The sequence below is a fragment of the Limanda limanda genome, chromosome 11 (genome assembly GCF_963576545.1).
Source record: "Limanda limanda chromosome 11, fLimLim1.1, whole genome shotgun sequence".
Taxonomy (NCBI): Eukaryota; Metazoa; Chordata; class Actinopteri; order Pleuronectiformes; family Pleuronectidae; genus Limanda; species Limanda limanda.
The window spans coordinates 2,050,642-2,069,565 of NC_083646.1; the positions used below are offsets into that span (position 1 = coordinate 2,050,642).

General features: G+C 39.4%; 1 protein-coding gene across 1 annotated transcript in view; it reads right to left on the reverse strand.

Moving 5' to 3' along the window:
- Window positions 1–18,088: 18,088 nt before the first annotated feature.
- znf385d (zinc finger protein 385D) overlaps window positions 18,089–18,924 on the reverse strand; it is a 71,866-nt gene continuing 71,030 nt past the window's right edge. Inside the window, exon 8 of the mRNA XM_061080866.1 lies at window positions 18,089–18,328. Within this exon, the coding sequence (XP_060936849.1) occupies window positions 18,089–18,328 (240 nt within the window). The remainder of the gene's footprint in view (window positions 18,329–18,924) is intronic.

An 18,924-nucleotide genomic window follows, 5' to 3' on the forward strand; every position in this document is an offset into this window, starting at 1 on the left:
AGCAGGATGACAGGAGATAGACAAGGGAATAGCGTATATAAAATAAAAAGAATGAAACAAATAAAGGGTTATGGTTTCTGTAAGAATGAATGCACCGGTTCCCAGATCTTCCAAAACTTGACTGATTTGTGATTGAGGTCGTGGGTCAACTTCTCAATGGGGAAAAGAGCAGAAATCTGCGATATCCACATGTCGACTGTAGGAACCTGAGGGGTTGACCACCTCAGCAAAATACATTTTTTAGCCAAAAATAAAAGAATTATCAACAAAGAATTAGTGTCCGCATCAAAGAGATTGTCTGGGGTATGACTGAGGAGACAGAAAGAGGAAGTCAGCAAGAATATTTTACCCGTGACCTCCTGAATTACAGAGTGTACCGCCTTCCAGAAAGTCTGTATACGGTCGCATGACCAAAACAAGTGAATAAATGTACCTTTATGTACTTTACATTTATAACAAAGGTTAGAGGTGTCAGGGAACATTCTCTGGAGGCGAACAGGTGTGTAGTAGGTTCTAAAAAAAAATTTAAAGTTCTGTTCATGTATGGAGATTGAGGTACATTTGGGGAAAACCCCACTACAGATCTTGTCCCAGTCTATAGGGTTAAACGTCACCTCCCATAACGGCTTCAAAGAGTCATAACCTGAAGATTCAAAATAAAAAAGTGAAACATAAATCTTTGATATCAGTTTTTTGGGAGACTTAGCCAGAATTATTGTGTTTTCCAACTCTGACAGTCCCATGCGAATCTTGCCTGTCCTCAGAAGGGACCCTATGAAGTGACGAATTTGGAGATACTTATAAAAGTCTTAGTGAGGAATATTAAAATCAGCCCTGATTTGCTCAAATGGTTTAACAGAGTCGGAGTCCAACAGGTCCATAAAGTTAGATAGGCCCTTAGATGCCCACTCCATCAGACCAATACTCCTAATCTGTGCTGGTAAATCTGGATTCAGAGCCAGGGGAGATCGGAAAGAGAAGACAGGAGGAATATTCTGGTATTTCCTCACGTCTCGCCAGACTAGTAGTGTGTTATAAACAATTATGTTATTCTTGAGATGATTTAAATGATCTGTATTATTGATGAATGGAAGGGAAGTAAGTTTTCTGGGATAACAACATGAATGATGTTTTAATTGCTCAGCGTTTAATTTGCGTATTTTTTTTTCTTTCAAAATTCCCCAAATTCCCAAGCTTAACTTTCCATGGAAAGTTTCCGGAAATTTACTGGAAACTTTCCGCCCCTTTGCAACCCTACTTATGATAAATACAGAGATGAGAGATGGAGCCCTACATTTCTGACGTCTGATACAAGTGAACTTGTATAAGAGTCAAACCTTGAAGGGATAACCAGGTGGGTTTGGATGAACTCTACTCAGAGTCTGCTCTACTTCATGAATCATAATGTTCGAGTCCAGCTGTTTGCTCAGGATCTTTCTCTGAACTCGACCGTCGGCCTCTCGCCAAAGATGACGACAAAACAAAAGACCAAGAAGTCGTTTCTCTGGGTGTTCTGACACTTTGGCCGTTAAGCCCGTCAACAAGACGTATTAAAGTTTTCATGTGTGACCTGGTGAAGTGCCGCTCTGAAGTTCTGACATGTTAAAGGGTTTTATGAGTCCGGCCGGACGCTCTGTAGCAGAAACTCCTTCTATTGGTTTTCAGCGCTCGTCTTTCACAGCTGGAAACGATGGCGGGTGTTTTCTCCTCGGGGCCGTCGGGCTCCTGGCAGCGTTTCCTGAGGTGGAAGTGGAAAAATGTCAGTTCCTCTTTTTGAAAAACTCACTTTTCCTTTCACAGTTTATTAAACGGACCTCAGCAGAGTGTACCCGAGCGGATTTGAAGCATTTTGGGCTTTTTTAAATCCCCACGAAATGAAAGTCTGTTCCAAAGCAGAGAAGATGAATTATCTGAAGACAGAAGTGCATTTAACACTTCATGGATTAATCATCGCTGCTGTAAAAAACCTGGTTCAAATAAATAAGTGAACTCGCAGAAAAGATCTGTGTTGTTAATTTGTTTTGAACAATCGCTCATGTTCACAAATGTCAGAGGAACGAACTTGTTGAAGGAGAAGTCCGTTTGTACAGTGTCAATCAAAAAAAAACACTGAATCTCGTGTTATATAAAAACTCTAAGAAGCGGTTATACTGTGATTAGGACGTATTCATGTCTCCATTATGTGAATCAGGTCAGATCCTAATTTGAATATTTCTTACTCTGAATATGAGTGTATCCAGGTTGAGCTAATTAGAACATGCTGTTTAAATGGTGGTGCATTCAGACTATTGTTTTAATCAGGTTATTGCTTGAATATTGGTGAATATGGTAATATGTCTAATGTCCCAATAATAAAACTGTACTGATTCCCTGTGACACTTGAATAGAGCAGAGACACAGTTCATTGTACTTCTGATAACCACTGGTTAAGAGTGAAAATTGTAATTTAGACACATAAGACACCATATTTATATACATATTGATGTTAATAATATGCAAGCTGTTATTTAAAGACATTGTTATTGTGTTTTTCTGTTGAATCTTCTCACTGGGTTAATTTAGCATGATGCTAAAATATCACATCCCCTCCATAAGGCGTTTAAGCTCAAACAAATACTCTCCAAATCATAATTTACAACCCGAACTCGATACTAACTTTGTTTTGACTGCAGTTCTCCCTGTTCGCCATGTGAGGGCAGCAGTGCACTTCACTCACATGATCCCATCATCCAAACCTTCTCTGGGATTAGGATCTGATTTCAGAAAACATATATAATCACTTATCTGCTCACAGAACGGATGTTCACCCATTTGCACATAAGAATGTTGACGTGATTGATTGATGACCAACATGTTGATTTCATTACAATTATATAAACTGTTAATCCTGAGCTGAGCTGAGTTACAGGAAGAAAAATGCAGAATTAGACATTTAACAGATACCTACAGGAAGAGTATCCATCATTCTGTACAGTTTTCAAACAATCACTCAAAGAACTGAGGTCGTTTGTACTGAAGAGAACTTTTCCTCATTACACGTTGAACTCGGAAAACAAGAAAAACAGAGAACAGAAGAAAAACAGAGGAAAAAAAAGATGCAATTATGGAGAAAAAACACGACTTTGGTTCTTCGCCCACAGAAAATCAGTCATGAAATTAGTCACCGAGCGAGTTTAACATGAGCAGCAACGTGACGTGTTTCCCATTCGGCTCTGAGTGATTGTTGCTGCTGCACTGTGTGTTTACTCTGCACTTATCAGATATCACTTATCCCAAACACAAAGCTGTTGCCGCTGTCAGGAAAATAAACTGCAACCTCCGCTGCACCAGAGGCCTTTTTCCTTCCCAGTGTTCCAGAAACATAACAAAGTTTCCACGAGCTGTTTACAAATCTGTGTTTTCTGTTTTTACTGTCGTCAGCAGATTAACAGAGATGTGAAGATTTCAGGATAATAAACAGCAGTTAACACTCCGCTCCATATACACTTACTTTAAATCATGTGATATGTGTTAATATAAACCATATCGATATTATATATCATTTTATACAATAATATTGTCTTTTGCACGCTCTGTCTTCATATTCTTACACTCATAGTATATTATATTATCTATTGTATAGTCAAATACTTATATTTATACCTCTACTATATATCATATATTATTTGATACTCTCTGTATATTCTTTGAATATATAAGTCTATATACACATATTTATACATGTGTAAATGTTATAATTATTATTATATTACTAGTATTATTATATATACTGTTGCTGCCATTATTACTATATACTGCTATTATATTGGTATAGTTACTATCATATATAAATATATATTATGTTATATTATATACTATATATACTGTACTATTTGTATAAACTGTCTAACAATAACATTACCATCATATCATCAGTACTATTACCATCATCTTGCCACTGCACCTTATCTACCTATTTATCTTGTGTTTCTGTTTTTATTCTTTCTACCTCAATATTTTTTATTTTATTCTATTGTATTGTATTTTATTGTATTCAAATATACCGGCTGCTATGACGACTTAATTTCCCTTCGGGGATGAATAAAGTAATCTATCTATCTATCTATCTATCTATCTATCTATCTATCTATCTATCTATCTATCTATCTATCTATCTATCTATCTATCTATCTATCTATCTATCTATCTATCTATCTATCTATCTATCTATCTATCTATCTATCTATCTATCTATCTATCTATCTATCTATCTATCTATCTATCTATCTATCTATCTATCTATCTATCTATCTATCTATCTATCTATCTATCTATCTATCTATCTATCTATCTATCTATCTATCTATCTATCTATCTATCTATCTATCTATCTATCTATCTATCTATCTATCTATCTATCTATCTATCTATCTATCTATCTATCTATCTATCTATCTATCTATCTATCTATCTATCTATCTATCTATCTATCTATCTATCTATCTATCGATCGATCGATCGATCGATCGATCTATCTATCTATCTATCTATCTATCTATCTATCTATCTATCTATCTATCTATCTATCTATCTATCTATCTATCTATCTATCTATCTATCTATCTATCTATCTATCTATCGATCTATCTATCTATCTATCTATCTATCTATCTATCTATCTATCTATCTATCTATCTATCTATCTATCTATCTATCTATCTATCTATCTATCTATCTATCTATCTATCCATCCATCCATCCATCCATCCATCCATCCATCCATCCATCCATCCATCCATCCATCCATCCATCCATCCATCCATCCATCCATCCATCCATCCATCTATCTATCTATCTATCTATCTATCTATCTATCTATCTATCTATCTATCTATCTATCTATCTATCTATCTATCTATCTATCTATCTATCTATCTATCTATCTATCTATCTATCTATCTATCTATCTATCTATCGTCTATCATCATCATAAAGAAAGTCGACCTTTTCCACCTTCACCTGTCGCTTGAGGTTAAAGCAAAGCGCCACATGTCCCATCACGAGGTTGGACTTCCTGTAAGCCACGCCTCTTGCCCTCTGTGACCTCCATCATCTGTCCTGACTCAAACCCTGGGCCGTCGCCATGGGGACAGCCTCGTTACAGTTTCCTCGTGCGTGATTAGCAGCATCATTCCAGCGGTGGAGACTCTGACTCCTGCAGACGTTCAGCTCCTGAGCGACAGCCCGTGAGATATTTCCTCCACGTTTCGACCCTCAGGGTAAAGAAGAGGAGACAGTTTCCACGGTGACAAGCCACAGCAGTTTGGGTTTATAAGCTCCTGTGGTTTATCTCTGTGAGGCTGATGCTTATCCACACGGCTCTTCAGCGGCTCACACCTCCACTGCACCGCTGTAGATTGTCATTTATTGTAGTCATGGGTCTAGTCCAGGTAATTGTGTGCCATCAGTAGGCAAAGAAGAGCTTAAGATTGATTGATGGTTTGAGGAATAAAGAAAACTGCAGGGTTTTGTAAAAACTACTGAATGGATTTCCACCAAATATGCTGAAAGGCTGGAACATGGGCCGAGAAAGAACCCGTTAAATTTTGGATCCAGACAAAGGAACAGATCAAGGAATTGTTATCGTTAACGTTGTGAGATAAAGGATGATTTTTGACATTTTCACCATTTTCTCTGGGATAAATTCATGAATCTCAATAAAAAGATGTCAAGTTAATACATCAATCAAACTTTCCTGCACCTTTCATACAACGTGGTGAAGTTAAATGCTTCACAATTGACTAATGAGCAGCAAATACGACAAAAACAAATAAAAAGGACATTGAAATACAAGAGACTATATTTTCAAAGCTATAATAACAATAAAAAAACTATGGAAACGAGACAATAAATCCAAGAAAGCCTCACACGATGAAGATAATTGTTCCTCCAGGTAAATCAACATGTTCACATTATGTATCATGGACCATTTAATGGACCCTTTCATCTTAAGTGCCATGAGTGTGATACTGTACATTCTGAGTGCTGGTGGCCCCACAGGGAACAGAAGCCTGAACTGTGGGAGCTTTAGTACTTGTGGGTCTAGTCCAGGTAATTATGTGCCATCATTAGGCAAAGAAGAGCTTAAGATGAATTGATGGTTTGAGGGTTTTGCAAAAACTACTGAACAGATTTCCACAAAATATGCTGAAAGGCTGGAACATGGGCAGAGAAAGAACCTGTTGGATTTTGGATCTGGACAAAAGAACAGATCAAGGAATTGTTTTCATTAACATTGTGAGATAAAGGATGATTTTTGACATTTTCACCATTTTCTCAAATGCTTCACAATTGACATGAGCAGCAAATCTGACAAAAACAAATAAAAATGACTTTCAATATGTCTTTATTTACTTCCATTTATTCTTATATTTTTATATATGTATTATTTTTATTAATTTATTTAATCTTATTTAAGTTTTTTAATTTCTGCCTCTTTTTCTTTACCCTGAGTGTTTGATTGTGGGTTTGGGGTGTTCATAAACGTTCGTATGTTTATAAATGTTTGAATGTATGTTTCTTATGTGTAAAACTCAATAAATATATTGTTAAAAAAAAGAAAAAATGACTTTCAAATACAAGAGACTATATTTTCAAAGCTATAATATCAATCAAAAACTATGGAAACGATACAATGAATCGAAGAAAGCCTCACATGCTGATGATAATTGCTCCACCAGGTAAATCAACATGTTCACATTATGTATCATGGACCATTTAATGGACATCTTAAGTGCCACGGGTGTGATACTGTACATTCTGAGTGCTGCTGGCCCCACAGGGAACAGAAGCCTGAACTGTGGGAGCTTTAGAGCGACTCTCCTCCGACTCCACCGACTGAAATCAGCTCAATAACCCTGAGCACAAGATAAAATCCTCTCTGAGCTCAGGTTGTTTCTCCCTCTGCAGCTTCAGGAAGGTTTTATTAACAGATTATCATCTCGCCGACACCTCGCGGAGTCGCAGTGGATTCCATCTCCTATCTGCAGCTCTTTCTACCGATACTTTACCTTCATGTGCCTCAAATTACATTCATGTCTTCCACTGTGATGCTGATTTGGTTCCTGGGGGTGAAATGGAGCAGAGCCAGTATTTATACCTCGATACAAAGCTGATAAATGAACTAGACACTGTCATGGAGGCTCTGGTTTTACTGGCTCGCTATCCTTGAAATTTACAGCAGCTCTCTGATTGGCTCACACACACACACACACACACACACACACACACACACATACACACACACACACACACACACACACACACATCTACGTGCACTGTGTGTTTATAGCTCCGTGTTATTCACCAGGGTCAAAGTGTCCGTCTCACTTGACTGACATCTGTTGAAGCCAATAATTAATGGCTCCATAATTGATGTGGCCGTCATTAAGGGGGGTGGTGGTGGTGGTGGGGGGGGGGGGATGACAGGGAGGTGAGGTCAGTGTGTAACGCATGCTAATGAGAGGTCACACAACCACCTCTGCTCAACCAGAGACGGTTTCCTGACGGCGGCGCCCATGGTGGTGATGGTTCATTCACGATGAATCACTGATGCTTCTGCTGCTTCAACACAGGAATCTATTATTTAAGCAGAATTAAGAATCAAGAACTGAAACATGGTTATTTCATTTGGGCGTCAAGGTTTTTTATTGATATGACAGCTTTTGTGTTTATTTGTAGGTAAGAAAAGTTGTTTGAGATGTACTAGTTTTTACAAGTTACTTTGAAAAACAAGTATTCAATGAATCCTCGATACAATTTAAACAGTAATCAAGTCATTTTCGATTTAACCATCAGCATTAACAGTGGAGTTGGCCTTTAGTTAGCTGAGTTAGACATTTTGACTCTGGGCAGCTGTGGCACAGGAGGTACAGCGGGTTGTTCACTGATCAGAGGTGGTTTGATTCCTGGCTCGTCCAGTCCCAATGTCAAAGTGTCCTTGGGCAAGATACTGAACCGCACATTACTCCATGATGGATAGAGAAAGAATTAGATTAGATTAGATTAGATTCAACTTTATTGTCATTGCACAGTACAGGTACATATACAACGAAATGCAGTTTAGCGTCTAACCAGAAGTGCAAAAAAGGCAGTAAAAGTGCAGAGTATTGTGCATATTAAAGTGAAAATGTAAATAAATAAGATCTGAACAGTAGAAATATAAATGGAATATTACAGTGTCTGTATCAACGTATGAAAATCAACTGTACTGTAAAGTGCATGAGTTGTTTAAGACTAAAAACACTTGACTTGAGTTTAAGGAACAGTTTGATCTTTTAGAAATAGCATTGGAGTTTATTTGAATAATTTAAGGCTGCATTTAAAACCCTTTTAGCTGCAGTTTCTGTTCAGATTCAATTAAAATCTTTGTTAGTGAGTAAACTTTAAAGGTTCCTCCTGATATCACCTCATTGTGCTACAGGCTACAGGCTGTAATTCATTAATGGATTGTTATCAGTCTGAAGGTCTGACTACACCAGAATATGAATAAACATATTTCCCCAAATCTTCCACAGTCTTTGGACTTCATGGCTGAGACGCTTTGCCTCTGCTCTGATGTTCCTCCTCCTCTGCTTCAGTCTCACGATGTCCACTCGTGTTTTCTTCATGTTCTACAAACAGCCTCAGAACCAAAGAGGAGACGAGCAGCTTCATTTCTGTGTCAGCTGCGTCCGCTGAGTCACAGCAGCAGCAGAAGGCCGCGCCGTCTATATTCATGAGCGCTGCGCTGACACAGCTGTCGGACGAGTCCTTGACATGTTCTGGGATTGAACTCAGAATGTTCCTGTTCTCATGGTCCTGAGGTTTCAGGAGGGAGAGAAGCAAGCGAGTGTGAGACAGTGAGACTCTTCTCTACCTGCAGGTTATTGAAGAGTCTGTAGTGAATGGGGACTCACATAATTCGATCCCAAGGCATGTTGGGTAACGTGATGGCGTCTGAGGCCCAAGGCATGCTGGGTTATTTAACGCAATTTTGGATTGTTTGTTTTGATGCTAATAAACAGAGCACACACTTGTATTTCCAACTTGTTGGAAGTTGCCTGCTGTGTTTACTTCCAATTTCCACAAGTCTCTGAATATCACCTGTGTATATTGTGATTTACATATTATTTAAAAAAGTCTGGATACAGAGAAACATGGAGCATCAGTTCAGTTCAGAATAAAGTCAGAAGATTACTGCTATATCCACTAATTCCACTTTTGTGGAGCAAGTATTAATGACACATATTAATATTGTGATGAATAACATTATTTGATTTACACTTAACTTGATCACTGGAGACTTAGAGGCATGTCTTGTCTTGTGATTCTCTTTTCCTGTCTTGATGTTTTAAATCTACCCGACCCCTGTCTGAACCCCACAGGTGATGATGTTGTAATTCCCTGATCTCGAGGGGCAGTCGAGTGGAATTTTGGAGGATTTGTTTTTCTTCTTTGCAGGGACGCTGGAGGTCAGTGAGAGTTTGAGGAGCCGAGAGAAACTTAATAACGTCGTCGCTGCAACACTTCAGCACGTGTGATTTTTTTACATCAGTGTGAACAACCAACGTTTGAGAACATTTTACCACAGATGCTAAACGTGAACTTTCTGCATTTAACAACCAGATCGAGGTTTAGACAGTTCACACTCAGGATGAAGGTTTATCCCCTTATTGGCTAAATTAATTTCCAATTATATAAAAAAAATATTATTTGTGTTTTTGGCTGTCATACAGATTCTAAATTAAGTGGAGATTGTTAATTTCAATATAGCATATACAATAGATATAAAATTTTGGTATGAGGCAAATTAGCGACATTAGGCATAATGGGGCAGAAACGTAATTTAACACATTTTCCAGTCTCTGGTATGTAGATTAATATATTGATGCTGCTTTTGCTTGAAATTGAATAACAACATATGTTTCTGTAATATCATTGCTGTTCCATCATCACAGTATTTCAAATACAGCTTAATATCTCAAAATAACTTTGCTCCACAGTACCAAGGGGCTAGTATGTATTATCCACTCCGACCACTAGATGGAGGCAGAATACTACCAATACCTTCATGGTTTGTGTAGTATTTGCACCATCAGGCATTAGTGGGATAAAAAGACCGGAATGGGGTTTGAGGCGAATTCGCGACATTCGTCAACAAGGGGTTTATTCTTCACCAGAAACAGACCAACGTTGTTCAAGGAAGACGACCACAAGACACCGGGAAGAAATTTGAACAATGAGGCTTCGAGTCTGTAAGAAACTGAATTCATACTTCGCCCGTTTGTTTCGCAGCTTCCTGCATCGTCGGCATGTTTGTCGTTGTTACACCCTCTTGACTCTGCCCTCTAGTGGCTGTATATGGATGCATGTACGTATACGTGGGCAGTGATGGCTGCATTGTAACAGAAAGGAGACTTTAAAAGGCAGCTGAGTATAAGTGAAAAGTAGCCGACAATAAATCCGATTAAGTGAAGAACAGATACATAAAAAAAAAATACAGTAAAAGGACTTTATTACATCCCACTTGAAATCAACAGCTCAACATAACAAAAGCATCTCATGAAATATAAATTAGATCAATAGGTTTTTATTGCATCTCTACGAATGCGTTGCACGCACTGGTTCTTAGTGCACTAGTGTGTGTGTGTGTGTGTGTGTAGATGTACGTGTACAGCTGTGTGGACACTGTGTGTATCTGTGTGTATCTGTGTGTACTTAAAGTCTCCAACCTTTCACTCTGAACTCATTTCGCTCCTCGGTGACTCACTTGAGAAACTTGTAAAGGTGTTCTGAGAGCAGCGGGCGAGTAAACCTTTCAGTGACCCCTGCAAACATTCCCTCTTTATCTTTCCTTACCGGAGCCTAAAAGCACTCTGCGAGAAAAAAACACACAAAACACACACAGGACACTAAATCCAGAGCTGGCGTCCTGTCAGAATCACAAGCGGGACCGTGTTTCAAAAAAACAATCCGTGCCCGGGAGCGAGTCTTTCTGTAAACCACGGAGGTCCAGATGAAGTAAAAATGTCAAAGCTCTCAAATGGACTGGAATGTTAATTGAGGCATTTATCACAATGTTGAATCAAAGCTTTTTTTTTTTTACGTGGACACGGAGACGTGGACGCGAGCTGCCCGGACCTGCCAGGAATCCCCCGGGGGGTCTCACTTCTGGAGCCTGAGCGCCGAGGCCTTCGGGGGGTTTCTCTCCCCTCAAAGACAAAACTCCATATCACTAATGAAAAGTTCTCTCTCGTTACTTGTGACAGTAGAAGAACAGAATGATGGATCTGACGCAGGAATTTGGCCGACGCACGCCTCGGCAGATCCGAGCCAAGAGGGAGTCTGCAGATAATTCACCTCCCTGTTAAGTAGATGAGCGGAAATGAAGACCACATGGAGGGCGAATCTGTTGCAACTGCACACGCAGTAATCTCCTAATTGATTCCAAATAACAGAGACTGTTGTGTTTCATTTCAAAGCTGCTCTGTTAAAAGCAGCTCAGCGTTTCACTCAGTGTGTGTCTGTGTGTTTACACGTGGAACCCTCGTCCCGCAGCTCATTTAAAAACTGATCTGTTTTCAAAAGCAGATGTCGACATGCTCTTAAAAGTTGCTGTGGGCTTGTAACCTCTGTGCAGAGGCTGTAACTTAGTTAACACCCATAAATAACTGTGTATGTGGTTATTATAATTCTTTATAGGTTGAACAGCTTCGCCCATAACCAAGCACATCATAGGTTTGATGCTTTTATCCTGTTTCTCTTCTCTTCTACATCACCGCGCATAAGAAAATGTCAGATTTTTATTGTTTTTTCTCACAGGAGCTGAAAATGTCACATAATTATAACTGGTGATGATCCGTGTCAACAGACGAGCAGGAGAAGAATAATTTTTATATTTCAGGACCGTGATTGTCACGGCTCTGCTCCCGTTGAAGGGGAGGTTCTTTCTTAGTTGCAACATTTTGTTTTTTTTCCACATTTTCTTAGATTTTTAGAGAATAATTTGTCTGTGAAATATGTTGCAGATCCAAGTAAAAAATCAGGATCTAGTGAATTTTTTATGTGGTTTCATGAGAGAACTGTTGTGGTTTTTATTGTTCAAATTTTTATATTATTGTCCTGTTCTAAAATGAAGCTTCCTTCCTGTCTATGCCAGTCTCTTCCTTTACTTCCTGTCTGTGTCTGTTTCCAATTTTACTTCCTGTCTGTGTCTGTTTCCTACTTCACTTCCTGTCTGTGTCTGTTTCTTACTTAACTTCCTGTCTGTTTCCTACTCTACTTCCTGTCTATGTCTGTTTCTTCCTTTACTTCCTGTCTGTGTCTGTGTCTTACTTAACTTCCTGTCTGTTTCCTACTCTACTTCCTGTCTATGTCTGTTTCTTCCTTTACTTCTTGTCTGTGTCTGTTTCCTTCATTACTTCCTGTCTATCTCTGTCTCCTATTTTACTTCTTGTCTATGTCTGTTTCTTACTTTACTTCCTGTCTGTGTCTGTTGCTTACTTTACTTCCTGTCTGTGTCTTACTTAACTTCCTGTCTGTTTCCTACTCTACTTCCTGTCTATGTCTGTTTCTTACTTTACTTCCTGTCTGTGTCTGTTTCCTACCTTACTTCCTGTCTATCTCTGTTTCTTACTTTACTTCCTGCCTGTGTCTGTTTCCTACTTTACTTCCTGTCTGTGTCTGTTTCCTACTTTACTTCCTGTCTGTGTCTGTCTCCTATTTTACTTCTTGTCTGTGTCTGTTTCCTACTTTACTTCCTGTCTGTGTCTGTTTCCTACTTTACTTCCTGTCTGTGTCTGTTTCCTAATTTACTCCCTGTCTGTGTCTGTTTCCTATTTTACTTCTTGTCTGTGTCTGTTTCCTACTTTACTTCCTGTCTGTGTCTGTTTCCTACTTTACTTCCTGTCTGTGTCTGTTTCCTAATTTACTTCCTGTCTGTGTCTGTTTCCTAATTTACTTCCTGTCTGTGTCTGTTTCCTATTTTACTTCTTGTCTGTGTCTGTTTCCTACTTTACTTCCTGTCTGTGTCTGTTTCCTACTTTACTTCCTGTCTGTGTCTGTTTCCTAATTTACTTCCTGTCTGTGTCTGTTTCCTATTTTACTTCTTGTCTGTGTCTGTTTCCTACTTTACTTCCTGTCTGTGTCTGTTTCCTACTTTACTTCCTGTCTATCTCTGTTTCCTATTTTACTTCCTGTCTATCTCTGTTTCCTATTTTACTTCTTGTCTGTGTCTGTTTCCTACCTTACTTCCTGTCTATTTCTGTCTCCTATTTTACTTCCTGTCTGTGTCTGTTTCCTACTTTACTTCCTGTCTGTGTCTGTTTCCTACTTTACTTCCTGTCTGTGTCTGTTTCCTACCTTACTTCCTGTCTATTTCTGTCTCCTATTTTACTTCCTGTCTGTGTCTGTTTCCTACTTTACTTCCTGTCTGTGTCTGTTTCCTACCTTACTTCCTGTCTATCTCTGTCTCCTATTTTACTTCCTGTCTGTGTCTGTTTCCTACCTTACTTCCTGTCTATCTCTGTCTCCTATTGTACTTCCTGTCTGTGTCTGTTTCCTACCTTACTTCCTGTCTATCTCTGTCTCCTATTTTACTTCTTGTCTATGTCTGTTTCCTACTTTACTTCCTGTCTGTGTCTTTTTCTTACTTTACTTCCTGTCTTTGTCTGTGTCTTACTTAACTTCTTGTCTGTTTCCTACTCTACTTCCTGTCTATGTCTGTTTCCTACTTTACTTCCTGTCTGTTTCTGTCAGGTTATGTATCCTTCCTCACGCTCCTGCTTCAGTTTCATTGATTCCTTCACATGTTGGATAATTTCCTGGTGTTTCACTTCCTCAGAAGTTTGGATCTGTGTTTTTTCTGCCTGCCGCCTGTCAACTGAACTGTAATGCTGCATATTTGTGAATTAAATCCACCATCTACCTGCTTATTGTTTGGATTTTATTCTCGCTTCTGCAAAACAAACCGAAATAAGACGAGAACGAGCTGCGTTGTTCTCACGCCGCCTCCTGACCTTCAATGTGGAACATTTGCCCAAGCTGCACATCTTCTATTCAGACTGTTAAATAGCGACATGGAGTTTGTCTTGAAACGTGCTTCAGCTGAGACTTGATTTCAGGATCAGTCTCTAAATCATCCAGAACGGAAACCTGAGAGTTTTCTTTGCTCAGTGGAGTTTAGCTGCTGTGATCTACATTCCGCTGCTCAGTCAGTCGGACGTTCAGCTGCTCGAAGCGGTTCCATCGCTGACGGAGGTTTTTCTGTCGATGGCTGAGCAGCAGATCGACTCCTCATTCCCACTTACAGATGTTTGTGCTCATCGCTCCAGTGAGATTAACTGGGAGAGCGACGGCGGCCAGGGCTGTGACTCACAAAGCGCCGCCCGGGGCCTCGGGCGAACCTCCTCTGTTGGTTTTGGAGCTCGAAGCTTTGGTGGAAAGTCGCTCTCCCTCATGTGACCGGACGGCCAACTGTCATTTGTCGGGGGAGTTCGGGGGGGGGGATGTGCTACAAACGAGCGATGGATAAATGAGATTCTGGGTTCGTGGAAAAGTTCAGAGAGAACAGCTGAGTTTGACTTGCACCGTGTGAGTTATGGAGCCGTGGTGAGTTAGTGTCTCTCCAAAATGTCAAAGTTGAGGCGCTTGGATCTGTTTCTGGCAGAGATTTGATTTCCTGGATGGAACAAAGATGAGTCAGACTTAAAGGTTCAGAGTGAAAGATTTAGGTGAAAGGGATCTATTGGCAGAAATTGATTATAGAATAATCCTGGTGATGATTTAACTAGTGTGTTTCATCATAATTGTTGTTTTCGTTACCCTAGAATGGCCCTTTTTATCTAAATACGTCATATCACAGAACTGCACTAAATAGACCTGTCTCCTTGCACTGTACAACACTCCGCTCCATATACACTTACTTCACATCATATGTGATATGTGTTAATATAAACCATATTGATATTATATATCATTTTATACAATAATATTGTCTTTTGCACACTCTGTCTACATATTCTTACACTCGTATATTATATTATCTATTGTATAGTCAAATACTCATATTTATAACTCTACTATATATCATATATTATATCATACTCTCTGTATATTCTTTGTATATATAAGTCTATATACACATATTTATACATGTGTACATGTTATAATTATTATTATATTACTATTATTATTATATATACTGTTGCTGCCATTATTACTATATACTGCTATTATATTGGTATAATTACTATCATATATAAATATATATTATGTTATGTTATAAACTATATATACTGTACTATTTTTATATACTGTCTAACAATAACATTACCATCATATCATCAGTACTATTACCATCATCTTGCCACTGCACCTTATCTACCTATTTATCTTGTGTTTCTGTTTTTATTCTTTCTACCTCAATATTTTTTATTTTATTCTATTGTATTTTATTGTATTCAAATATACCGGCTGCTATGACGACTTAATTTCCCTTCGGGGATGAATAAAGTAATCTATCTATCTATCTATCTATCTATCTATCTATCTATCTATCTATCTATCTATCTATCTATCTATCTATCTATCTATCTATCTATCTATCTATCTATCTATCTATCTATCTATCTATCTATCTATCTATCTATCTATCTATCTATCTATCTATCTACCTACCTATTTAAATTCTTACGAGTCCTCTCTACGGAGGCAGCCATGTTTTTAACACCACGCTCGTACAGTAGCCCAGACTGGACCAACTAAATACATTTGAGTTTTTATTCTATCTAGAAATTAGTGACATCTAGTGTTGAGGTGTCATATTGCAGCTGAATACCCCTCCCCTCTCCCTCCCCTTCCAAAATGAAAGAGAACCTGTGGCAGCTTGTAAAAAACATGGATGCCTTCGTATAGATAACCTGCTCTTGATGTAAATATATAAGTATTTAAATATAATCGGCTCATTCTAGGGGAAAGAAAACTATTCGCCAATCTAGACAATGACACACAATGAGGACATCACTAGGATTATTCTATATTCAATAGATCCCTTCACCTAAATCTGACACACTGAACCTTTAAGGACATTATGGATGTGTTTATGATGTGTGTGTGTGTGCATGTGTGTATGGATTTTCTTTGTGCTAATGAAGAAGAAATAGACAGGTTGACATTTCTCTACCTTGTGTTTTTATTAGAGCGTCTGCATGTGTTCAGAATCCTTCTCATGTGTATTTATAGAAATTTGTTCCTGTCATCAGAACAGTTTCTTCTTCGCTGGTTTTGATTAGATGTAGATGTGCTGCTCACTCACTCACTGTTTATTCATCTCCTCTCAGTTGCATCAATGTCTTAACAGATTATGGATTAAAGATCAGCCTCTGTATTAAAAACGCACATTATGATGCAAGCAAGGAGAGCAAACGTCCTTTAAGAGCATATTTAGTTTTGCAGAGGAAAGGAAATGCTTAGAATTTTGTGAAACTTTGTTTTGTGAGTGTGGTTGTGAAAACCTCAGTGTTCTATAACCAAAACCTTGGAAAACTAAATAACCTGCAGCACAACAAACGTGATCGTCCTTGAGTTCAAGGTGAGAGAGGCTGTGTTTCCAAATGTGGCGCTCCTGTTTTAAAACCAAATGAATCTTAGAGGAGGCACATGATTCAGGATTTCACAGCCTCGGCTCTGAGTGAACTTCTGGATTGTTTATGTAAAGTTGAAAAGCAGAATCTGAGTTTCTCCCCAGAGAGAAAACACGGCTCCCGAAGATCCTCGCTGCTTCTGCATCGTTGTGATGTTCCACATTTGCATGATGCACGTCTCCTGGTCTAGTCTGCCAAAGCCCGTTAACTACGCCTGGTAACGCCCGAGCAGAGTCAGACATTTTCCTCCACGCCTTGAAGAAATTGACCAATCAGAGAAGAGACGGGAGCTAAAACCAAGTGTTTGAGACAGAGGCTGAAAAGAGGATCTGCAGCAATGGACAGTCTGAGGACAGTGGCGTGTGTCCTGAACATTAGAGCATGAAAACCTCATTAAAATGATCAACATCAATATGCAGAATAAGTCTCTAGGTACTGTTTGTATTGTGTATTTGACTTGAATATTCTGTGGTTGCATTTTTAGGGAACATGTTGCACAAAAGCAGCAGCGTTAACAAATTAGGACTCTTTTTTATTTGAAATTGTTCACCTTTTACACACTGACAGATAATATACACAAGCCTTTGTGGTCCCTTTGGCCTGAGACATGATCAGTGACGATGTGTGCTGGATATCGACTGGCATGGCTTATGGTGGCTGGGAAGCTCACACACACACACACACACACACACACACACACACACACACACACACACACACACACACACGCACACCCAAATATGCACACTCACACACATGGACAAGCACACATGCAGAAGTACGCACACACACACAGATAATGTGAGGACAGAAACACACAACACGACACGTACTCTAACCATCTAACACAGTCTAGCCACCTAATGTAGACATCAACAGAGGCGGGGCTTAAAGTGCATACAGGAAGAGAGGAGGGCCTCGCTCGCCCCATCAGTAACGGCCTTTTTTAAATTATGAGCGACGGCGACCCTCCACCAAAGCAATGATCTTAGTGCCACGCTGTATCTGAACGAAAAGCATTTCCCTACCGTACGTTTAGCTCAAACTGTTCCTCACATCATGAAATAATGACACTGCATAGTTCACGGGTTTTAGTCTTAAACATTATTGCGGGACAATGTCGGTCCAGGTCTGGCGGCAGGATGGCACAGAAAGCATGTGGAGTCCAGGTCTTCCGTTTGGATTTGAGCAATAAATCCGTCACGAGAGAATTTCCCGATGCTTTCGCTGTCGATCGGCTCGGCGTCGGCTGCAGGATAATCCACACGAGGAGAGGTGAGAGGTCGGAGGTCAGCGTGACGATGTTCGGTTTCCCAGGTGCATAGAAGGAGCACAGGCGCCGACACGACTCCCCGGCCTGGTTTGGGTGGAGCACGTGGTTTGGTCCTTGACCGGAGGGGGGAGCGGCTCCGCTCGGGTCCATCGGGTCAATAAGGGGCAAATAGGATTTGTGGGTGGGAGGTCCTGACAGGCCCGGGGGCGGGGCGGAGCAGAGCAGCAGGGAGGGACTGTGTTTGGAAGAGGGAGGGGGTCTGGGCGAGGTTCGAGGCGTGGTTGGTGCGGTGGGTGAAAGCGTTGCTGATGGCGGCGGCCACGGCTGCCAGGTGAGCCGGGAGCATCTGGGTCAGAGGTTGGCACGGGCGCTCCTTCCCCAAGGTCAATGTGATCTGATGGAATGAGACAAAATATATTAAATACAATCTATAAATACACAGGGACAGAGAAGAGATGATGAAACACTTGATGAAAAAGGGAAATCACCACACTTTGATTTCTCAAAAGAATAATTCATGGATGAATTTGTGCAATTTGGTGCAGATCCAAATAAAAAACTCCATCATTTAACTCAAAGTTCCCATTGTCCAGACACGAGTAGCTGGGCAAAAACTAGAAATACATTTAATTGTAGCTCTATAAAACATAAACATAAATATACAAACTTCAATAAAATACAATTTGGATTTAAATCACGAATAACTGAAGCAAAGAAATAAAATAAATGGACAATCTGAGCAGAAAGTGGAATAAGATTGAGTGGTCTGCAAAACACAACCAACCCATACCACAACCCTTCAAATACGAAAACTATTATTCATTTAATGTACCCACAAATTCTGACATTTGCAGAAATAAGGTTTTTGTTTTTGTCTCTTTGTCGAGAATAAGTCATATTGAACGGCAGATTTATTTCTAAATTGCCTCAAATCCTTCAACTTAACCCAAAAAAAAGACAAATTTTCAGGTGTTGTCACAGGATTTTGAA